Source organism: Eretmochelys imbricata, chromosome 1 (assembly GCF_965152235.1).
Source record: "Eretmochelys imbricata isolate rEreImb1 chromosome 1, rEreImb1.hap1, whole genome shotgun sequence".
NCBI lineage: Eukaryota > Metazoa > Chordata > Testudines > Cheloniidae > Eretmochelys > Eretmochelys imbricata.
In genome coordinates, this window is record NC_135572.1 from 271,510,031 (window position 1) to 271,534,652 (window position 24,622).

At 44.5% G+C, this 24,622-nt stretch overlaps 1 protein-coding gene and 1 non-coding gene across 2 annotated transcripts in view; both read right to left on the bottom strand.

Annotated features, from left to right (window-relative positions):
* FAM234B (family with sequence similarity 234 member B) overlaps positions 1-22,769 on the bottom strand; it is a 31,119-nt gene extending 8,350 nt beyond the window's left edge. Inside the window, exons 1-8 of the mRNA XM_077831271.1 lie at positions 22,695-22,769; positions 12,400-12,792; positions 11,146-11,244; positions 6,079-6,267; positions 3,953-4,083; positions 3,013-3,160; positions 2,464-2,605; positions 1,717-1,860 (exon numbers count right to left, since the gene is read on the bottom strand). Of these exons, the coding sequence (XP_077687397.1) occupies positions 1,717-1,860; positions 2,464-2,605; positions 3,013-3,160; positions 3,953-4,083; positions 6,079-6,267; positions 11,146-11,244; positions 12,400-12,792; positions 22,695-22,731 (1,283 nt within the window). The 5' untranslated portion in view covers positions 22,732-22,769. The remainder of the gene's footprint in view (positions 1-1,716; positions 1,861-2,463; positions 2,606-3,012; positions 3,161-3,952; positions 4,084-6,078; positions 6,268-11,145; positions 11,245-12,399; positions 12,793-22,694) is intronic.
* LOC144259772 (U6 spliceosomal RNA) lies at positions 21,170-21,274 on the bottom strand. The gene has a single exon (XR_013344908.1). It is a non-coding gene; the product is annotated as a U6 spliceosomal RNA (small nuclear RNA).
* Positions 22,770-24,622: the final 1,853 nt, after the last annotated feature.

A 24,622-nucleotide genomic window follows, 5' to 3' on the forward strand; every position in this document is an offset into this window, starting at 1 on the left:
ATTACTGGGATGGCCTGCTATTAAACCTTCTCTCCTCTGCAAATCATCCATTTACAACATGATTTTCGATTGCTTAATCAATTGCTAGTCCACCAGACTTTGTCCCTTAGCTTCTGGCTACTCATTCTTCTTTCTGGTCTTAAAGGATCCTATCAAAAGCTGTTTGAAAATCCAATAAAATTATATCGACCAGGACGCCTTTATCAATGATTGTATTTTGTTACCTTTTTCCAAAAGGGCAAGATTTTCCCCTAACAGAAGCTGTGTGGGTTTAACTCTACTGAGTGACACTTATCCAAGTGTTTTACTATTCTATCCTTAGGCCTTGTCTATGCTGGGGGGTTGTGCGGATTCCAGCCCCCAATGTAGGTGCACAGGTACAAAAACCCTGGTGTGAATGGGAAAAGCACTATAAACTGTACAGCTTGTCCCTGACTGAACCCGGGATGTGTAAGCTGCACATTTGGAAACTGCAGCTTAGCCCGTCTCCCCGATGTGTCTGGGCTGGTATGGCTATACTGGCGGCTGTAACTGGAGCCAATCTCCAATGACGACAAGACTTGAGAATGGCCCTCACTATCCCCATTAGTGAAGTGAGGCTTCCCAGTCTGTTACCCCCAGAATCTTCCTTTGCTCCCCTTTCCAAAATTCTTCAGCCTTCAGGAATAGTCGCTGGGTTTAGACATTGTATGTTTGACACGCCATCCCTCCCGTTGTTTCATGTGTGACACTTCCTGGCAGAGTTTGTACTTCGTGCTATGTTGTTTAAGCAGGGTTTTCATTTATTAAATGATATTCTTTTAGCGCTAATAAACTCATCCCCTTCTCTACTTTACTATGAATGTTTTATCCCCCTTTTTACTCTTTGTATCTACCCACTGAGAAAAAACAGCCTATCTGGGCCGTTGGCACAATAGTCCTGTACAGGCTGTAGAATGATTCCATGATCTAACCATGTTTCCACCTTTATATTTCATTTCCTCTTCACCATTTTCCTGCATAAGTTTTGCAATCTGCCCTTTTCAAAGTAATCACTGTGTCCTCGTAGGCGTATTAGGACATCACACCCAATTGTACAGTGATCATTACTGGTTAATGAAGATTCTACACTCGCCTCCTCTATAAATTCCTACCTGTTAGTTAACACTAAGTTCACAGTTGTATCCACCTTTGTAGGTACCAAAACAAGTTTTTGGTTTATGCTGCCAACAAATTATTTCTGCCAACTGAGAAATAAGGTGTATATTCAACCAGTTGTATATTCAGGTGTATATTCAACCAGTTAATGCTGGGGAAATTACTTGTTGTTATTGTCCCAGGGGATTTTGCAACTTCCTTAAGCTCTTTGAGTGAAATATACCCTTGTGCAAGGGCCAGCACGGAGCATATGGACCGTCATCTAGAGGGGCTTAAGTGCGGCATAGACCACATGCTGGCTGCCTGCACAGGGATGAATTTCTTCCTTTCAGCATACTAAGATGGATGTCACTCTTTGAATCTAGTATGTTGGCTATTCAGTCCGTCCCTTTAATTCGTTCCTTCCCTCTCCCATTCTCCCCTCCCCACAGCACTAACCTACCAACACGCACATGACTCCAGCTCCCTGGTATCCCTGCAAGCTTGGGGAATAATTCCAGATGATTCTCACAGGTGTGTGTGTGTCTGGAGGAGAGAAAGAGAAAAAGGAGAGACAGAAAAAACAAAAGTGTAACTAACCTGTGAATGTCCTGCAGCTCCAGGTTCCAGCGGGGCTCCAGGTCCTCTCCTCGCAGCAAAGTCAGGCTGTGTTTTGTGGTGATGAGGAGGTCACTGCAGTTGGTATCTGAAGCCGTCACCATCTGCAGGAACTCAACGCCCCCGCTGGGAGAGGCAGAAAGCCGACATTAGGCAATTGCGCTTCACAGGTTTTATTTACTTATTGAAATAAAAGCAGACAATGCCAAGCTCTAAACTTTTGAATATGTGAGAGTCTAATCCAGGTTTTTTCCTGTGACTGAATCCCCACTTCACTGCCTCATACAAACTGGGGCCTGCTGCTTTCTCCTTGTTCCCAGTCACACTAAAGGATTTCCCAGGCTCTGCTGGGCATTGAATCACTGTGTGGAGAATAAGGGACACCCAGGAGCTACACGACCCTGGCCCACTCTGCTGTGCACAGACAGCGCTGCTAACTTGGACTCTTAATTATTTAAAAACACACCTTTTTTCCTCAGTGCGGGCTTATTCAAATGCACGTGTGGCTGTAAGAGGGGGAACAAGGGCTCAGAGGAACAAGAGGTTCTCTTTATAACACATGGCATTTGCCCACTGCAAACACTGGAACAGGGAGGGAATTGGAATTCTTGATATCACAGGCATTGCCTAGGCGACTCTGATGAACAGAGATATTCAAGTGGAAGGGGCACCCCAAACAGTGCCCAGGCAGAACTACAGCTTAGCCCGAATGGTGAGACCACAACCCACCTGTAAATGTCAATGAGCTCCGATAAGTTGACAGATCTGCGCTTCTCCCACTCTGGCTCCTCCCGCTGCAGCACAGGAGGGAAGCTGTCACGGTTTCTGGCTTGGGCAAAGAGATCCCTCAGGGCGACTGCTTGGACATTACCTAGCAAATACATTACAGGGAGAGCAAAGATTGAGATTCTCACTTGTTGGATGACAGTCCTGAGAGCACAAGAGGCTGGGACCACTTGCAGGTGGAAAGTGATCAAACAAAAGCAGGAGGAGAGTCTCGGCCTCTCCCAGCAGGACATAATGTAGGAAGAGGTGTAGGAGGATCAGTGGCTTTGGGGAGCTCCAAGCCACTCTAGTCCTAGGAGCTGCAACCAGGTATCACTGTTCCTGTGCCATTTCCTACACTGGTGTGGGGAGCTCCCATCTTCTCCAAATCTGAGCCTCCACCAGTGGAAGGCATGGTAGGAACATCCTGGCAGAGCTCACAGCAATCCCAGCTTTAAAGTGCCTTAGAAAAGAGATCAAATGGAAGTGGCAGGGGCCCGTGGCCCATCTTACCAAAGCCAAACAGGATATAGATGGCTCCTCGGCTGGTAATGTGGGCTTGGGGGCCGATCAGTTTTCCTTCTCCATTGATGCTGTACTTCACGGGCCCACCCAGAGGGTTTCCCGTCTTACCCGATACCAGGATAAAGCACAGGTCTGGCTGCAAAGGTGAGAGAGCCGCAGGGAATTCTGGGAGTTGACTCACACACAGTAGGCAGCCTCTCTTCCCCAGCATGAAAAGCTCTGCCATTCCCTCCCCACACAGCAGCACGTATCAAGTGACAAACCATTTGGAATCTTTTTCCTTCCCTCCCACTTCCTCTGTTTGTTTCCTGTGTGAGCTAGCAGTCTTGGTCTAGTTCCTTCTGTTACGATGTCCTTGTCACAACCCCCCCAACATGCTAGGCACCCTTGTCAGTAGCAGAGGTGCCAGTGAATGAATGGACGTTGGAGTCTGAACTCCCTCATCAACCTTAAAGGCAGTACCTTCTAAGTCATTGTGCACGGAGCAGCACAGGGGAAGTTTGCACCATGATTGCCAGGCAGGGACGTCTCTTCTGTAGCTAAACAGAGCACATCACTGGGCTGTTAAATTGTCAGCTTTCACTAGTGCTACAAAAACACTTTAAAAACAAAAGCAGTAACTGCTAAAGGGGGAAGCACAGGAGAAAGAGAGTGATTCTCACGTCTCAGCCGGTGGGCAATGATTAATTACTTCAACAATGACATTCGTCAGCTGATAAAAGATAGAGACAATGTCTTTACTACTTGATCCTGTTCTCCAGAGCAAGAGAAGGAAGCCAGGTTTGTACCTAAGGGGAATCTGAGGTAAGGAAACTACTTGGATGAAGGAATTTGTACCATTCCCCCACTATACTCTCTTTAGACCATGGCCCTGCTCCCCCTCCAAAGATTCAGGCCCATTCAGAGCTCTAGTGGGGATGTATCATACCTGGGTCTCTCCAATGGCCAGAACCACCAGATCTCCAACCTTATCCCCATCCAAATCTGGCAGCATGACGGCTGGTGCAGCCAGGGTCCCACTTGGCAGGTGGGCTGGGTTCAATGTCCAGATGGTTTTCCCTATAGGAGGAGAGAACATCTGAGCACTGCAGCACTTCAAGAAAGCAGAATTCATGAGAATCCCCAGGGAGTCCAACTAAACCTTCCTGAAGGAGGAAGGGGGAGAAGGCACTGTCGCCCAACAGCATGAGTAACAAGCCCAACCTAGAACTGGTGGCTGTGGAATTCACACACAGTGGAAAGCAGAATTCTTCCCTCCCCACTGCTGTGAACTGCTCTTGAGTCTCACCCTGCCAATGCTTTGCTTTATTTGCGTTCTGACATCTCTATCAGGGTCTGATTCTGAAACTGCAACTCTTCTGGGGTTCAACTGCCAGGATCAGATCCTAAATAAGAGAGAGGCTTTGCAGGACACCAGCTGTCCTAACTGGCCAGTAGTAAAGTGTGATTGTTGATGTCACAGCTATGCAGACACTCCCAGGGAACGGAACAGATGGGAACGCATAGTTGGAGGGACAGATTTTGGAAATGGAAATCTGTGTCTCAGTTAAATTTCCAACCGGAAAGAGCCCCTGTTGCATCTTTATCTTCTCCACATGGGGGGATAAAGGCATGCAAGCAGAAGTGATTTTAAACACGGTTTGTCAGTGGGGACCCACGTAAGGGCCCAGTAAAAGAGGATTCGCAATTTTTTTAACCAAATTAAAAAACAAGTTCAAAGTAATTCCAGATGCTCTCCCTGCCCTCTGAGTCCCTCTGCCAATTACTATCCTTTTACAATCACATTTTGACATTCTTTTCTCCCGCTTCTGCTGTGGGAAAGCCCCCTCACCCCTCCAAAGTACAGAACAAAGTTAGGGCCAGATCCTGCAAATGCTTAGGCACACAAGTAACTGTACTCACACCAGCAGTAGTACTGAGTTCAGAGAGACTACCCTGACCCTGCAAACACTTACGCATGTAAACAGTCTCACCGGATTAATTCATAACAACCGTTTGCAAGTCAAGCTGTGGTGGTTATTTTTCACTGGGCACAGAAGTCATGGAACATTTCTATGTTCCCAACTGCATGAGTAAAACTCTTAGACCCAAGGTTCCACTGCAAATACTCATTCAAGCTCCAAGAATATTCTCCAACATTTGCCTAAAATTCACTGTTCCCATGAACATTTCTGCTCGCAAATTCAGTTGAAAGGATGTCCATTAAGAGTAAACATAAAAAGAGCGTCAACATAATCAAAATGACTAAAAATGCAATATTCACTCAGATCTGGTAAATACTTTTATCCACCTAAATTCTCCTGAAGATGTAACTGGCTACAGCATACTTCCTCACCTCTTTCTCTAGATATGATGTTTAGTGCATCTGTGTTGTTGTGAAACAGCTGCTGCATTCCACTCAAGAGGTGGCTACATTTCAATGGTAGGTGAAATGACTCCTATATCCTTTATCTATATCACAGGGATGTTATAGGGCTACATTAATGAAGTGCAAAGGATTACATTACATATTATTCCCTGTAATTCAATATCTGTTAATGAGTAGATCAGGGGTTCTCAAACTATATTGCACTGTGACCCCCTTCTGACAACAAAAATTACTACACAACCCCAGGAGAGGGGACCGAAGCCCTAGCCCATCCAAGCCCCTCTGCTGCAGGTGGGAGGTTGGGGAGGCAAAACCAAAGCCAGAGCCGCACCGTCCCCGGTGGAGAGGGGGGCAAAGCCAAAGCCCAAAGGATTGTGCCCCAGGCAGTGGGTTTGTAACCTAAGCCCCGCCGCCCAAGGCTTGGACTTTGGTCCTAGGCGGTGAGGCTCAGGCTTTGGTTTTAGCCCCAGGCCCCAGCAAGTCTAAGTCAGCCCTGGCAACTCCATTAAAATGGGGTCGCGACCCACTTTGGGGTCCTGACCCATAGTTTGAGAACCCCTGGATTAGATCATCTTCTGTATTACTCTGCAGTTTTCTTTTAGCTATGGACTTGTTCCTCTGTTGTTACCATGGTGCTGAATTATTGCAGGTGATCAGTTCATCCACACATTCATGCCTGGAACTACCTGAGGAGGCATGGAGAAGGCTGAGGAATTTGGATGTTCCAGTCACAAGGCAGACAGGCTCAGCTGGGGCGGTGAGAATCAGTCCTTTACACTGCACACTCCGAGTCTCTTCTGGAATGTGGCTGGACCACAGGGTGCTGCCGTTCATACCAGAAAGGGCCATGACAGTTACCGATGGCCTAGAAACACCTGCAGACACACAAGAGGGGCAGTGAGGTCCTTTGCAATCAAAGGAAAGAGAGGAAAAAGGCAGAGTGATCTCAGGGGGACACGCCGTTCAGTTATGCTGCTACTCTGTGCTGTCCCCAAGTGGACAAGCTTAAAGTGGTTTCAGAGTAGCAGCCGTATTATTCTGTATCCGCAAAAAGAACAGGAGGACTTGTGGCACCTTAGAGACTAACAAATTTATTTGAGCATAAGCTTTTGTGGGCTACAGCCCACTTCATAGGGTGCATAGAATGGAACATCTAGTAAGAAGATATCTATATACACATACAGAGAACATGAAAAAGTGGAGTAAGAGGCTAATTAATTAAGATGATATTGAATCTATTTCTCTAAAGTTAAGTATCCTCACATCTTCTTGTCAACTGTCTAAATGGGCCATCTTGATTATCACTACACACGTTTTTTTTTCTCCTGCTGACGATAGCTCGTCTTAATTAATTAGCCTTTTATTCCACTTTTTCATGTTCTCTGTATGTATATATATCTATCTTCTTATTAGATGTTCCATTCTATGCATCCGATGAAGTGGGCTGTAGCCCACGAAAGCTTATGCTCAAATAAATTTGTTAGTCTCTAAGGTGCCATAAGATTAAAGTGGTAACATTCACAAGAATCCCATGAGTTTGGTTATTTCAGTCCCTTGTTAGCTCACAGGAATAGGACTGGCAGTAACTGTCCATAGGAACACCTGAAGTTACATTTCTGTTCTTGGTTGGCAAAGGAACATAGTATTTGCCCTACCCGAGCAACTATTGGTCCATTCAATTCATCACCCTAACTGCTGTCACACCGGACTAGACTATTGTTCTTTTTAATGCTTATTCTTCTGCTGGCCAATGGTTAATGCTTGGAAGTTGCAACTACCCTTCTATTAGGAACCTGGCTAGTTATGCACAGGGTCCTGTATGTTCTGTGATTCTGTGGCAGCAGAATTTTGCTCCACAATCTAGGTTTTTTATTTTTCGATACCCCCCCCATGTTTCTAGCCTTCATTGTTGTGAAAAACACCTTGAAAGCATGCAATCAGTGTCAAACAGTGTTGTCTGCCTGAGTCTGCAGACAGCACAAAATAATAGCTAAATGGAGTATGAAGTACCCCAATATGTTTTAATCAAATGTTGACTTTAATACCTAATGATGATAAGTTTAATGTCAGCCTAACATCACACATACTGTTGATCATTTTAGCAGAAACATCCAGCTAATGTGCTTATTAGTCTCCACATCTAAGAGCCCCACATAGGTCTTATCCAGATGGCAAAACTTCCAACTTCTCCCTAACAGCATCTACAGTGCAGTTAATGTGAGGCCAGTACAAAAATCTGCTTCATGTTGAAAACTGAAAATGTGAGAACAGTGTAAAATAAAGAACACGGGGAATACCACACAGGTTGAATGATTTAGATTTGGTCTTGGTGAGTAATGAGGACCTCATAGAGGAAATGGTTGTAGGGGATAATCTTGGCTCAAGTGATCATGAGCTAATTCAGTTCAAACTGAATGGAAGGATTAACAAAAATAAATCTGCAACTAAGGTTTTTGATTTCAAAAGGGCTGACTTTCAAAAATTAAGGAAATTAGTTAGGGAAGTGGATTGGACTGAAGAATTTATGGGTTTAAAGGTAGAGGAGGCCTGGGATTATTTTAAATTAAAGCTGCAGAAGCTATCGGAAGCCTGCATCCCAAGAAAGGGGAAAAAATTCATAGGCAGGAGTTGTAGACCAAGCTGGATGAGCAAGCATCTTAGAGAGGTAATTAAGAAAAAGCAGAAAGCATATAGGGAGTGGAAGAAGGGAGGGATCAGTAAGGCAAGCTACCTTATTGAGGTCAGAATATGTAGGGATAAAGTGAGACAGGCTAAAAGTCAAGTAGAGTTGGACCTTGCAAAGGGAATTAAAACCAATAGTAAAAGGTTCTATAGTCATATAAATAGGAAGAAAACAAAGAAAGAAGAAGTGGGACCGCTAAAAACTGAGGATGGAGTGGAGGTCAAGGATAATCTAGGCATGGCCCAATATCTAAACAAATACTTTGCCTCCGTCTTTAATAAGACTAAAGAGGATCTTAGGGATAATGGTAGCATGATAAATGGGAATGAGGATATGGAGGTAGACATCACCATATCTGAGGTAGAAGCGAAACTCAAACAGCTTAATGGGACTAAATCGGGGGGCCCAGATAATCTTCATCCAAGAATATTAAAAGAATTGGCACAAGAAATTGCAAGCCCATTAGCAAGAATTTTTAATGAATCTGTAAACTCAGGGGTTGTACCGTATGATTGGAGGATTGCTAACATAGTTCCTATTTTTAAGAAAGGGAAAAAAAGTGATCCAAGTAATTATAGGCCTGTTAGTTTGACATCTGTAGTATGCAAGGTCTTGGAAAAAATTTTGAAGGAGAAGGTAGTTAAGGACATTGAAGTCAATGGTAAATGGGACAAAATACAACATGGTTTTACAAAAGGTAGATCGTGCCAAACCAACCTGATCTCCTTCTTTGAGAAAGTAACAGATTTTTTAGATAAAGGAAACGCAGTGGATCTAATTTACTTAGATTTTAGTAAGGCGTTTGATATGGTGCCACATGGGGAATTATTAGTTAAATTGGATAAGATGGGCATCAATAGGAATATTGAAAGGTGGATAGGGAATTGGTTAAAGGGGAGACTACAACGGGTCCTACTGAAAGGTGAACTGTCAAGTTGGAGGGAGGTTACCAGTGGAGTTCCTCAGGGATCGGTTTTGGGACCAATCTTATTTAATCTTTTTATTACTGACCTGGGCACAAAAAGTGGGAGTGTGTTACTAAAGTTTGCAGATGATACAAAGCTGGGACGTATTGCTAATTTAGAGAAGGACAGGGATACCCTACAGGAGGATCTGGATGACCTTGTAAACTGGAGTAATAGGAATAGGATGAAATTTAATAGTGAGAAGTGTAAGGTCATGCATTTAGGGATTAATAACAAGAATTTTAGTTATAAGCTAGGGACGCATCAACTAGAAGTAACGGAGGAGGAAAAGGACCTTGGAGTATTGGTTGATCATAGGATGACTATGAGCTGCCAATGTGATATGGCTGTGAAAAAAGCTAATGTCGTCTTGGGATGCATCAGGAGAGGTATTTCCAGTAGGGATAAGGAGGTTTTAGTACCGTTATATAAGGCACTGGTGAGACCTCACCTGGAGTACTGTGTGCAGTTCTGGTCTCCCATGTTTAAGAAGGATGAATTCAAACTGGAACAGGTACAGAGAAGGGCTACTAGGATGATCCGAGGAATGGAAAACTTGTCTTATGAAAGGAGACTCAGGGAGCTTGGCTTGTTTAGCCTAACTAAAAGAAGGCTGAGGGGAGATATGATTGCTCTCTATAAATATATCAGAGGGATAAATACCAGAGAGGGAGAGGAATTATTTAAACTCAGTACCAATGTGGACACAAGAACAAATGGATATAAACTGGCCACTAGGAAATTTAGATTAGAAATTAGACGAAGGTTTCTAACCATCAGAGGAGTGAAGTTTTGGAATAGCCTTCCGAGGGAAGTAGTGGGGGCAAAAGATCTATCTTGCTTTAAGATTAAACTCGATAAGTTTATGGAGGAGATGGTATGATGGGATAACATGGTTTTGGTAATTAAATATTCATGGTAAATAGGCCCAATGGCCTGTGATGGGTTTTAGATGGGGTAAGATCCAAGTTACCTGGGAAAGAATTTTCTGTAGTATCTGGCTGATGAATCTTGCCCATATGCTCAGGGTTTAGCTGATCGCCATATTTGGGGTCGGGAAGGAATTTTCCTCCAGGGCAGATTGGAAGAGGCCCTGGAGGTTTTTCGCCTTCCTCTGTAGCATGGGGCACGGGTCACTTGCTGGAGGATTCTCTGCTCCTTGAGGTCTTTAAACTACAATTTGAGGACTTCAATAGCACAGATATAGGTGTGAGGTTTTTTTTGTAGGAGTGGTGGGTGAAATTCTGTGGCCTGCGTTGTGCAGGAGGTCAGACTAGATGATCATAATGGTCCCTTCTGACCTAAATATCTATGAATCTATGAATCTATGATTCATTTTCATATTTAATTCAGTACAATCACAATTTTTTAATTGAAATGAACCTGCCATCGGACTTTCTATCTGCTGCACCAGAATTCCTTGGACTCCAGGGACCCTGCTGTGGAATTTACATCTCACTTGTAATGGAGTACATGGGGCCTTACTTATGTAGCACTCTGCCATGGGGGAGGGCAAATTTCCTTTCTATCTGTATTTGTATTACACCAATCATTGCAATTAGGCACCAGATATTGTCAATACACTCCAGCATAATGGAGCCTTGCTTCTTGACTGTTTCTCTGGGACTGGAACAGATTTCATGTCACTACGAGGTGAAGACAGTCTGTGGAGATGCAGTACAATGGCAGCTGGGAAGCTCCAGAAACGGGAAGCTTGGAGCAGTGGGAAACCAGCAGCACTCAGTGACAAGCTAAGTTATTTCTAGACTTCTGATGGGTTATCCCATGTGTTCTTATGCAAATGTTAGCAGAGAAATTAAAAGCAGCCTGCTGAGGGGGAGTGGGCTGTTTAACATTAAACAGCCAGGCGCAGTAACATTACTACTGTCAATCAATATATCAGCTGGGACTTTCACAGCAGAAGTGAGCTGTTTTAAGGAGAGGTCTGAAGGAGGACAATGTGGCGGCTCCGCAGATGGTTAGGGGAACTCCTCCCATGAAGGCTCACAGGGAGAAAAATAAGAAAAAAAACACTAGACAACCCAACAAAAGAGCCATCAAGGCTGGCATCACTGGCGAAGCAAAGTCGGCAGATAACACCTTACCCAATACGCTAGCATTCATCAGGGCAGTGAAGGAGAGCAGGATGTCCGGGAGCCCATCACCATTCACATCGGAGAGCTCCAGTGGGAACAGCACTCCACCTGTGACAGTCAAAGCAAATCAGGAGCTGCTATCAGAATGGCTGCCAAACCCACTCTGTATAATGGGGATGAGGACAAGCCTGAATGAAAAGGGGTCTGAATAACCAGCCATCATGGAATCCACAGGAGATCACCGAAGCAGCACTGTTCCCCCAGCTGTTATGTCCCTCACCACACAGCACAGCTCCAGCACCAGGCTCAGCCAGAGATCCAGCAGGGGCCTACAGGAGCCAGCAGAGATGAATTATCTGCATCCACTGCAGTGATCTGGCACCACATCTGACTGGCTTCTCAGAGCCCACAAATGGGAGGAGGAAAGAAGGATAAGGAATAGTATCACATCAGGGCCTAACAGAATCACGTCACCGATCATTCTGTCTCAATGGAGATATAAGAGGGGAAGCACTTTAGAAAATACCACAGATTAGCTAGCTATTCTATGACTGTTTGAGGAGGGACAAAGACCTCAGAACATTTAAATTATTGATTTATAGATTTAACAGGGAGAGAAATATGCAGAGGAAATAACATTAGTTAAGCCAATTTGCAGACACAAAGGAAAATCCATTCCTCCCCACCCCAGGCAACACGTCATATCCCCCCACCCAGATTTGCTGCTTGGCTTGTACTGAGCATGCTCATTAACACTACTGAAGCCAGCTGACCTCACTCTGCCCCCCCACTATTGGCAGGCTCGGGTTGTCTCTGCCTCCCCACACCCCGCGTGAATGGAGGAGCTTGTGGGGTGTAATCTCTGGATAAGGAAGTGATGGGGACCAAAGTGGACTAGCCCATCTATATCTGGGGCAAATTCCAAAATGGGTAACGCCATCCAGGCAGAGGGGTGACATGGGAGGAGAGTCAGAAGAACCCTGCTATTTTTTTGGCACTGGAGAAAGTAAGACCTTATTGGACAACAGATTTATCTCGGACTGGCCTGAGACATGTACCATATTTAATAGGGATCAGAGGAAGGCTGGGTGCATCAGCCATATGCCTGTTTATGGCCTCAGAGCATATGCAGTGGTGAAGAGGATTAAGTTGCTGCTCCTCTGCTCTAAACAAACTCTCCCAGGTGGGTCTTTCCCCCACATCCACCCTGTGAGCTACCCCCTGCCCAATCTCACACAGCTGCTGTTCCTGATGGTCTCTCACCTGCTTCCTGGCCAAGGTTGCGGTTCCAGGTGTTATGCAAGTCTCTAGGAGGACAAGGAATGAGAAAGGCGCACACCAGCACCAGAATCATGGAGATAACCATGGTAAGCAAAAAGACTGCTGTGCGCAGGTAAGGCATCAGGGAGGAGGTTGCCTTCTGCTCCAGGCTGCCAGTGGCCTCTGCAGGGTACCCATCTGGGACACTCTCTGACAGCCGCTGCTTTGTCACCTCGACCTCCACTTCTGAGTCTGGGTCCAGCACCTCCTCCAGGGTGCTCTTCCCGTTCTTGACTCCCCCATTCTTCTGCAAGTTGAGCACAAGGTCATCTTCACTCTCATCACTGTCAGCCTGAGTGAGGGGGTCATACTCCCCTAGGTCCGGGCTCTTTTTTCCTGAGGAGAGAAGCAGGGAGAGAGAATCAAGCATGGCTGGTGGAAAGGAAAGAAAGAACAAGCTCTCTGCACTTTTGGGTCCCAAAGGGAGGAGAGTGCGAGAGAGAAGACAGGATGTCTGTATTTTGTGTCTACTCAGACGATGGGCATGGTTGGAGGGGATGAGGTGTAAGGGAGAAGGTGGGGTCCATGCACATCCACCAGGTCTCAGAGTGGGGGCTACAAGAAAATGAACAGTTTAGTTCCCCAAGGCAAAAAACAATTCAGGATTTGCTTAATTTCCTCTAATTTTGGGGGTCTGTAATGAGAAACAGTTCCATGGAGCTATCATACTATATCTTTAGGCTTGGAAAGATTAGAATCTCATTTGTATATGTTGATAAGCGCTGATTTCATCGTACACACACAAACCCATGAAAAAATATTTCCATCGATAACAGCTGAAATTTACAGAGAGGCACAGTAAGAAAAATGCTACTTGTGAGCTTATTAGAGTTTGGATTTAAAGATATTTATCTTGTGTATTTTGACATGTGACGTTGACAATTTGTGTTTGAGTGGTTATAAAACTTTAACTTTTTCAATCTTAACATCTAGTGTCATTAAACAATTATTGGTGGACCCCCACTAATGTCAGATTCCCCCCCCATAATTTTCCACACCTGTGAAAATGTAAATTGATAAGAATAAAAAAATGCTTAAAAATAAACATCGATAATATCTGTCAAAAATTTTTTTAAAAAAAATTGAATTCTGCCAACCCTACATATCTTCATGCTTAACCCTCTGCATACCTAAGTCCCAGACTCTCCTCAGCAATCTCCTAATTCAAAGCTCTAATCATGAAAGAGCCCTTCCTCACTTGGTAGCCTTTATAGTGTATCCATGGCAGGGTCCTCTCTCTATATCTCATTTTTCATCTGTTCCTCCTCCTTGATCCACTCAGTGATGTCACAATCTAAATTTCTGTGACATCATAGCTGCTTCCACAGGAACGAGTTGTGATGCCAGATGCTAAACTGTGCCTCCAGGTGTTTAAAGGAACACTTTGCAAGACATAAATAATATATACATGGTAATCGCAAAAACGTGTATTGTATTCACCCTCCGATACTATGATGAATGGGAATGATCCAAAGAAGAGAAATCAGAAAGTTTTAGGTTCTCATGGTAAAGTTAATTCAACCATACTGCTCAGAAGTAATATTTCCTATTTCTGTTTTTCTCTTTAAATGCACAGCTTAGTACGTAACTGTCATGTTGTTAAATGTATAAAATATGCAGTCTGTGCTACACAGCAGAGTTGACATTGCAACAGCCATCCTTAAATTCTTCAGTTTGGAAAGATTCTATCAGTTTTAGAAGCCAAACCAGTAATATCTCTCCAACCAGTAGAAATGTTGGAAGTGCACCCAGTCTACCATAAAAGAACCTTCACTTTTTCCTTTCTTATGTCTGAAATTGTAACTTTAATGTAAACTATAGGATTTTTTTAATGTAAAAGCCAATCAAATAACACTGTTAAGTCACAGGTTTCAGAGTAACAGCCGTGTTAGTCTGTATTCGCAAAAGGAAAAGGAGTACTTGTGGCACCTTAGAGACTAACCAATTTATTTGAGCATGAGCTTTCGTGAGCTACAGCTCAAGTCACAGTAAATCCTTAACTGCCTCACTCTAAATAGAAGCAGCTAAGGCAACATTATAGTGACATAGAAGCGCTGTGATAGTTAAAGCTGTGTCACAACTTCTGTTTAAAGGTTGATCTTTCTAAATCTCTAAAATCTACATGTTTAATCAGATTCCTTTGAAATTTTGTGTGCCTCAGGACAGTGCAGAGTAGGGTTAGTGACCCAAATTTTGGATCATTTGACGAAGGGATTCCTGCCTTACAGGCTCCTCTGGAAACCCAGTTTCCTTCTGCTGCCTTGTACTGTTAAACTGAGAGGTATTAATGACTGGATGAATCACAGACCACATTGAGACTCACGGCTGTGAACTCATCCTTCAATTAACATACTGAAGGATAAATTAATCACAAGCCCCCACCTAAAACCAAAGGCGTTTTGGACTGAGTGACCAGAGATTGCTGCAATTTGTGAGTCATGGATGGCAATTTTATTCTGGAGGAAACGTAATCAAGGTTTTTGAGGGGAAAAATAGACATATGAATGCTTCCAGGGAGGGGAGAGGAAGTGGGAGAAAGGGATTTGGGGCTGCAGTGAAGAAATGGGGTGTTATAGGAAGGGAGCCAAATGAGGACAGGTGGTAAGGGAGAGTGGAGAGAGGTTGGGGGCTCAAGCGAGGGAGAAATGGAGGTTGGGGGAGTGGAGGGGTGGGATATTGGGAAGACGGATGTTTGGGGGAGGGGTAGAGGAGTGGGGTGAAATAGGGCACCTGTCAGCCCCACATTCTCCCCTCCCATGTGTGCGCCCAGATTGGGGTGGCAGGGGATGGACTCTTGCACCACTAAGGCAGTCTGAGCCCCCCATATAAACTGGGATATGGGAGGTCTTGCCTCTCTGCGGTCAGTATGCAAATTGCAGGACATGATATGGACAACTGCCTAAATGACTCCTAACTCCTATCTCCAGCATATCTTTTCCTGTTCAAAAAACTAGGAAATTCAATGACAAAAATCTGTCCTGAGGCAGAGTTAAGGTTGCTTGGTGGGATGTTGTCCTCTTGCAGAACACTGAGTTGAACAAAACTGAAAACTTCTGAAACCCAGGAAATGCACTGTTAAGGTTGTGGCTTTGGAGCAGGTGACGTAGGCAAACCTCGGATTGGTGGTTTGAGAAAAAGCTGTATTTTACTAGACACTGGGGAAGGGAGCAAGTGGCTACTTCCTGATCTCAGGGCAGATTAATGTGGTGCTTCCAAAGGCACAAAGGTTCAGAACTGACAGCACAGGTACCTTGACTCACAGGCACCGGCTTCCTCCTTTCTATAGGGGTGCTCAACTCCCACTCTGCCCCAGGCCCTGCCCCCACTCCACCCCCGTCCTGCCTCTTCCTGCCCCTGCTCTGCCTCTTCCCACCCAGTTCCGCCCTCTCCCCTGAGCAGGTCCCGTCCCCGCTCCTCTTCCTACCCTCAGCACCTCCTGCATGCTGCAGAGCAGCTGATTGTGGCGAGCGGGAGGTGCTGGGCGGGAGGGGGGGAGCTGGCTGCTGGTGGATGCTAAACATCCACTAACTTTTTTCCATGGGTGTTCCAGCCCTGGAGCACCCCCGGAGTTGGCACCTATGCCTTGACTGCTGAGGGAAAAGAAATAGGTGTGGATTCTGGATGATTCCTGGATTATGAGACTGCATTAGTTTGTGGGAGAGCAAGGAGTACACCATGACATGGGGACTGCTGAGTACAGACTGAGTTGGATGGAGAGAGGTGGCCTGCACTGGGCACCTTATTTTGCCCTCTCTGCAGTGTCTAACAACCGGTTACTTAAGAATCGCTGCAGTGTCTAACAGGCGATTTAAGAGATGATCTACTGGACTTTGTGGAGATTCACTCAGGCAGAATCTGGGTATGAGAGCAGATTTAAACCGCATCAGAGATCTATATCCAGGATCTTTGATAGTTTTCTCTGATTTGGCTGAGCGCCTGAATAATTGCTATATATAATATGAAAGATATGAATAAGTGCTGGAATAACATTAACTGGGAAACTGAAGGGTTCATAGATGCCTGGGACAAGGGTATTGTATGACACAGAAACATTGCAAACTCTGACTTCTCACAGTTTCTTGGCAATGGGATACATTTATTGGACAGGGGTCAGAGGATCTTTCTCTCAAACATAAAACTGTCAGTACCTTGGAACAGAAACACTGTCTGTGATTTCTCTCTCCAGTCCTGCCACAAACTCCACCCTCCAACCACTCTGAAACATGAACAGGAATACCATTCCACTGTAACATAGTTGTCCTTCGCTCCAGGCACTGTATGTGAGTTGAGTTATAGGAGGGGAGGAAGTAAAGCAATAGAAGTGTTCCTATACCAGGGAGCTAAGACTTCAGGAAGATGTGTTCCTTGCTTGTGGTGGGAGGTCCTGGGTACAGTAGTGGATGGAGAGACAGGTTGGAATGGGGAATGCAGTGAACGGGTCAGGGGCATGGTTGGCGAGGTCTGGACTGGTGGGGTCCAGCTGATGGGTGTGCGTGGAGGCAAGCTGACTCAGTATGCAAATTGCAGGACATGATATGGACAACTGCCTAAATGACTCCTAACTCCTATCACCAGCATACCTTTTCCTGTTAAAAAAACTAGAAAATTCAAAGGGAAAAATGTACTTTAAGGGAGAGTTAAGGTTGCTTGGTAGGATGTTGTCCCCTTGCAGAACGCTGAGTTGAGCAAAACTCCTGAAACCCAGGAAATGCAGTGTTAAGGTTGCCTAAGCAACCTTAACTCTGCCCTTTTTCAACAATGTCCCAATATGCCGTTAATACACATAACTTTACTCTGCCAACCCCCATAGTTGCTGAAATATACAAGCTCTTCATCTCCTTTGACAACCCATTCATGTTCACCCACAGGATTCCATCTTACACTATTAAAGGACAAAAAAGATTGCCCATGTAATCTTCCTTCTGTTCCCTTGGAGCTGACAGTAGCCAATGGGAATTATTTGCATACATTGAAAGTGCAGTCAGTGTGTTAAATATACCTTCTCTAAATGGTGGAGACAGTAGTTGGGGCTGCTTGGTAAAAGTGTATTTGTGATAGGAGGACGTGGATTACTTTGAGGTGTGTAGCAGATTTGTAGTTATAATATAACGAAATCTATGTTTTGCATCTTCCAGTATGCGTGAGAGCAAAGGGAAGAGCTACATGTGTAACTTCAGGATCCAGTATGCACCATTTCAATGCAGAATTGTGTACATTCTATCATTAGCAGGGCACAGGGTTCTTATTACAAAGGGTATTATCAATAGCAAGTTGGCATATGACTACAGTCTAAGCATTTATTATCTGCATGCATTCCAGGTAACGTGTGTGTCAGGTGTAGCTGTACTGAATGGTGGAGGCAGTAGTTAGCTCTGCTTGGTAAAGGTGTGTTTGTGAGATCTGTGGATTACTTTGAGGAGTGTGACACAGCAGTGACTGTGATATGAGAAGTTCCATGTTTTGCACCCTCTCATGTGTGTGAGGAAAGGGAAGAGGTGCATGTGTACCTTCAGGATGAAGTATGCACCATTTCTATGCAGAAGTGAAGAAGGTTTTGTCAGTAGCAGGGCACAGAGCTTTTATTACAAAGGATATCAGGAGTGTAATGGAATATGAGAGGATTCTAATGCTTTAATGATGGTTAAGTGAAAGTGTAGGTTGAGATAGTATCCTGTGAGTAGTCTTTCTGGGAAGTTGGCTAAGGGTGTGAGTGTGTCAGGATCTGCAACCTCCTGAATCTCATAATACCAAGGGTCAGTGTATGTGCTTATTTAGATGTTGCTGAAAGAGGCTACAGGAAGGTGGCATGGACAACCCTTCCCCACTCCCAGCAAGTGTTAGTTGGAATCCTGTGGGTTAGAGTGAATGGGTTGTACAAGCGTTTCACCTACTTTTACATTTCAGCAACTGTGGGATTGGCAGAGTAAAGGTATGTATATTAATGGGGCACACTGGGGCACTGCAGAAAGAGGGCTGAGTTAAGATTGCACAGGCAACCTTAACTGTGCATTCCTGATTTTCAGATGTTTTGAGTTTTGCTCAACTCAATGTTCTGCAACAGGATGACATGCCACGAAGCAACACTGCTCTACCTTAATTTAGTTTTTTTGCCATTGCGTTAGGTGACGTATTCTTACCAAAAGAGATAAGTGTCACATTTAGCTAAGGTCAGTTATCTAAACTGACTTTTAAAGCCACTTCTATTCTGATCTATGCAGGTCCACACACAGACTTGCACTAAACTAAACCAGTTTTCATTCACACCTGTGGACATTTGGGTACAAGCCTGTGTACAGACTGACTCTTACTTCCCCGTGCCGCACTGGCATCAGCATGGAGCCTCACGGACTGCCATGGAGCTCGGTGCATGGAAAGCAGTCTGCCCAGAGAGACCACAATGCAAAACAGGAACATATACTTCCACAAATATAAATCTCTCTCTTCTGTTGTGCCTGCATGCTATGCTTCACCCAGTGGTACTTTAATTTAGAGAATTCAGGGCTGATAAAAGGTTTCATATTGTCCACTCTGGAGACCGAAATCTATCGAGTAGTTACAACATTGGCAGTGTAAGCTTCCTCCATTCAATCACCCCTGTCCTGGAAGGGTCACCTCCAGGGAAGAGAGAAGAGCTCAGATTCCATAACTAAATCAGTCCATGAGCTCCTTGTTGGGAGCACCCACAGAGATGCCAACTGTGGTGCAGGTTCTGTGACGAGGACACCTTTCCCGCTATGAACTGGTCTGACGTCCCAACTCATTTGACACAAGCTAATGGATGCAATAATGGATTTTAGCTGTTAATGACCTAGGTAAAAAATGAACCAGTGACTTATAGGTTAGACGTTCCATATTATATTCTGAATCCTTTGAGCCATCTACTATCTCCCTTGACCACAGTCCAGTCTGAAATTGACAACCTAAAGGTGAAAGGCTCTATTTTCCATTACCGATGAAATGTGATTCTCTACAAAATCAAAGCCCTAATTCTAATTTTATTGTCACAATCTGTCAGTAGATTTGCTCTTCTTGCAGCAGACATGTCAGTGCCGCTCCAAGGGCTGGACCAAATTTTCATAGAGATGTGCCCGAGTTTTACATTCAGGCAAGATCATTTGTGCAGCTACATTTTCAACTCACCATACTTAAAGATGCAAAGCCCACTAGTTGACCAAACAAGTATGAAAATAAGTGGGTAAGCCATGCTTTCAAACCATCTATTTAAGCCCCCAATTGAATTGTAAGCAGAGACACATAAATAGCACTAAGATTTGTATAAGTCAAAGCATTCACCCATTTAAGGAATTACGATTTACTGAGAAGCTCTCCAGAGATCAAACTATTTGCTTTCTGATTACTGGGTCCTGGACCAGCGCTTGGAGAAGTTGACTGGTCTTCAAAAGAATATCCAGCACTGTCTGGTTCTGATTTATCAGTGATCAGAAAATCCAATACCTTGTGTGGTATCAGATACAAAAATGGTTTTAAGCTTTCCAATGATATAAAGCATAGGTTCCCAAACTGTGGTCCATAGACCAATTGCAGGTCGTCTGTGGCCAAGATACTTAACACATGCTACTGGGCTTTTTGTTTCCAGACACTGAAAATCTCCCCCTTAGTATTTGATATTTTTAAAGGCAGAAGGTAGAGTTAGGAGCTCAACTCTTGCTGACTTTCAATGGGAGCTGGGCACCTAACAGCCCTTTGTGTCTTTAAAAATCTCCTCCTTTCCTAATATTACTTTTCTATGTAAGCTACTGCTGTGGTTGTCATAGGGGTGCTATGTGATCTCACATGAGAGAAAAGGTGCTCCATTCATGCAATTATAAATAGGAGGCGAGGCATCCAGTAAGGCCTGTATTAAAACTACGTCAACATTATGAAAAGTTTAAAGGTTTGCCGGTTTGAGAGACACCAAGCTATCACCGGTCTCTTGGCCAATAGCTGTGCTCTTTTTTAGCACTAGTTTTAGAGTGAAGAGAGCAAATCCTGAACTTTAGACCAGTGTAATTTTCAATGCCTGTTTTTCTTGATGATTAAAAAGCAGGAATCTGCTTCCAATAGTCTTTGAACCCTCTTTGGTGCCATACTTTGTTTTCTATTTTTTGCTGTTAGGAGTTGGCTGATGCCTCTCTGGGCACTCCACATATATCTATCTAAACCCTTAGGGAGATAAGATAGCACATATTTGCAAAATTAATGAAAAGTGAAAGAAAAAGCAGCTATAGGAAAAACAGTTCAGACTTTTCGTGGTTGTTGAAAGCTACATTTTGACTATGTTTTAGTCACACAAGTAGTGTCTTAGCTGTACAAATTAATTTGAGCACAGATAGAAGGATTATTTTTGTAAGTGCACTTGAAAGGCCTTCGTTCAACTAAAAATAGCTTACTTTGTGTACCCAAATTAATGCAGTCCAGTTGCAGGTGGATACACATTATTAGTTAAGTCAAGAAATTTAGGGAGAAGTTTGTCTTTGCAGTTGCAAAATGCTCCTTTTTCTCACATATTTATAACTCTCCCATTTTGTACTTTTATTTTTTCCAAGTAAACAGCTTTGAACAACTGTTCCATCCTCTTTAATCAAACAAACAAATTGTTCTGTAAATGAAAAAAAGCACTAGAGCCAAGCTTCAGTTTGGTAGAAGACCTTGCCCTGGATTGATTAATGCTCGAGATGGGGCCTTATAGGTGCCATCACAGTCGGTTCTCATGGGCCAGTGGAAACGCTTCACGAATTTGCGTGTCATCCTTGCGCAGAGGCCATGCTAATCTTCTCTGTATCATTCCAATTTTAGTATATGTGCTGCTGAAGAGGAAGGCCATGTCAACTGCCTACTGAATTTCACTTCAAAGCCATGGGAGCACTAAGAAGCTGGTGAGACCCAGCAGGAGGGAGGAGCCCCAGCCCCAGCAGCAGGTGTACTAGTTCTGTTCGTTTTCCTGAGTGCAAGCAATAGAGATGAAGGTTGATGGGGCACTTTCCCATTGGTTTAATATTGGCACCTGTATTGACTCCACCCGTTCTGTAGCAAAACGTTGGCAGCCTGTTCTACAGTAAAATACAGATATTCAAGATGTGTTTTCAGCATAAGTCCCTTTTAATGTTCTCACAGAAATGTACAGTTGGCTGTATCTATGCCTCCGAAAATATGTGCTTCTCTAAACTAACAGTCCCTTTTCTTGAATATCCTATTACCAGGGTGTAGATATATTTCTTTTCTCCCATTTTTAATACAAATGATAACATAGAGATTACTGGAAATTATACAGACAAATTTGGCAGGGTTTTCATATTTACCCAGATAAATGCGGAGACAGAACTTTAATTTGGAGCCTGGTTTCCAAGAGTAGGTTATTTATAGGAATGACACATACTAGCAGACGAGACAAAGACAAACATTTCTTTATATTTTTTAGGTGTTCATTCTCCTTCATTTATTTATTTTTTTACACACTGCATCAGTTTACCGCAAAAGGTATTTAAAAGGCAGCAATTTAAACATTGTTCTAAATCTGTTCAAAATCAAATATGTTCCACAATAATACGAGCTGTAGGAAATGGAGAGCAAAGTATTGCAAAGAGTATGCAAAAATGTATTGTTACTTAATCTCAGAATATAGCACTATAAGAGTGCATGACAGGGTGCAGAGAGACTAAGATATTTAACAGAAACAGTGTCAGGGGCATCCGATGAGCAAATGGACCACCTCTGCCATCTGTTTCCAACTCAGGTCCTACTCCCCACACCTTATGATCAGTGATCCCCACTCCCCCCCTCCCCCCAGGAGCAGTGACCCCCCCTCTCTCCCCTTCTCCCCCCCACTCCAGGAGCAGTGACCCCCCTCTAGCTCCCCCCCCACTCCAGGAGCAGTGACCCCCTCTCTCCCCTTCTTCCCCCCCCACTCCAGGAGCAGTAACCCCCTCTCTCCCCTTCTTCATCCCCCCCCCGGAGCAGTGACCGCCCCTCTCCTTTCTCCCCCCACCCTCAGGGGCAGTGACCCCCCCCCCCGCCTTTCTCCCCACCTCAGGGCACGGACACTGACCCCCACCCAAGCTGCCCGAACCAGGATGTCCCTGGGGGGGTCTCTCCCTCCCCGCAGAAAGACCCGGATGTTTTTGGCCCCCGAGGGACGCGCGAGTCGGTCCCGGCCCCCCTGCGCGCAGGGTCCCGCCGAGCTGTCCCCGCCTTGCCCCGCCCTCCCCCCTCGGCCTGTCCCTGCGGAGCCCGCTCCCTACCTGGCAGCTTCAGCGCGCGGGACAGCACCGTGGCCATGCTGAAAGCTCACGGTGCGCATGCGCGGCGGCCCGCGGCTTGCTGGGAAGTGTAGTTCTCTAGCCACACAGGGCTCACGCTGCACACAGGAGGCGCGGAGCGGGGCGGGGCAGAGACCCCTGCCTGGCCCACGGAGCCCTCGGGTCATGTTCCCATCGCTCCTCGTAGTTGCTATTGTTCTGTTTCTCTTTCATTGTTATTTTAAAGTTAAAGCTCTATTATAAAATAAAACGGGGGGGGGGTTAGGGGGACAAGAACCACCAGTTACATTTAAGGTGGGACTCGCCTGGGCGAGACCGGGCTCGCCGCTGTACAAGGTGCAAAGGCAGAACTGCTGATCTCTGCCCTATACAGAGAGACAGGGATCAAATGTCAGCCACACTGAGAGGCCACCAGGATCATGCTAACTGACCGCAGCAGTTTTTTTTTTCCCATCAGTCAGCAGCACCAGACCCAAATGTTCAAAAATCATGAGATTGTGCTTTAAATAATGGGAAATGTGGGGTTCTTTGTATTTGCCTTCTGGTTTTTGAGCCTTAGGGTTCACATTTTCCAGGTTTTTTTCACAACCGTGAGGCTAGAAATTTACTTTAAAAACAAACAAACACAGATTCTCACATAATCAAATCATTTCGGCAGCTGGATCTTTTAGTAAATCACTACAGCGTACAAGACTTGGTAGTGTTGTTGAGTGGTGGCAGCATTTTACTGCTGCAGATGAGGTTTTTGTGGGGCTGCAGACGCTAGTGAGTTTGTGAGGCCCAATCCTGTAAACATTTACACATATGTTTAACTTAGACACAGGAGTAGTGTTGAAATAAGGAGGATTCCCATGTAGGTAACGTTAAAAACCTGTGACAGTTTTGTGACTATGTAAGCCTTTTAGAATCATAGAAATGTAGGGCTTTGTTGAAGAGAATCCGACAGCGTCAGTCTTATACCTGTTAAGGAAACTTGTGATAGAGGAGGTCAAATGCTATCCCACAAGAAGTACTTTCTAAGAACCAGCTTCTGGAACAGATTAGAGCTGAAAGCAAGAGTGCAAGCAGAAGGCAGACAGATAGAGGTGTCAGAGAATCTGGACTTTTCATTTCTGTGTTCCGGACATCTGGCTCCCATGCCCTGAGCAATCCCGTGGTTTACAATACTTGTCAATTTGTCCCGCAGCATCCCAAAGTTTAAATAAATGCAAAAAAGTCTCTTTCTCCAACTTCAGAGTTAGGCAGGGGTGCTATGTGAGGTCAAATTCCAGCAAGAGCAAATAGTTTGTGCTGCAAATTCATGCAATTTGATGCATGGATGGCAGAGCATAGTGTTCGGGATTTTAGTGATGTACCAAGCATGAAAAATGAAATTTACCTACTTTACATTGTGAATGTGAGCTAGTGATATGCACTGATTTGCATATAAATTGGACACATCTAATTTACTAAGCCCAAGCAACAAACTTTTCTAAAATAACACTAAAGTTGCAAATAGACCATTAATTTACAACAATATTAAAATGTCATTCAAAAAAAAAGTTTGAAAGTCAAGAAATGTGCAGTTAAGCTTGAAGAGTTAAAAGTTTCAATGTCAGGAGTTTAGAAGGCCATTTATAAAACTAAAGCGCCAGAAAGTCTGGAAATATTTGCTCAAGTTCCACCACCAATGCTCACTCTGTAGCCTTACCCTCTATTATTCTCTTCTGCCTAGAGGGAAGACCCTATTTACTGCACATGAAAGAAATTGAGTCTGTCCTGACAACTGAGTTTGGTTTTGGGGGGCAGATTCTGTGCCTTTTGAAATCACTCCAAACCCAGTTCCAACAAGGAGCTGCCATTTTTGCCTTTGTTTCTCTCCAGGGACACAGAGACGCCTGCTTGCTGACTTCAACTGCCTGTGGCAGCCC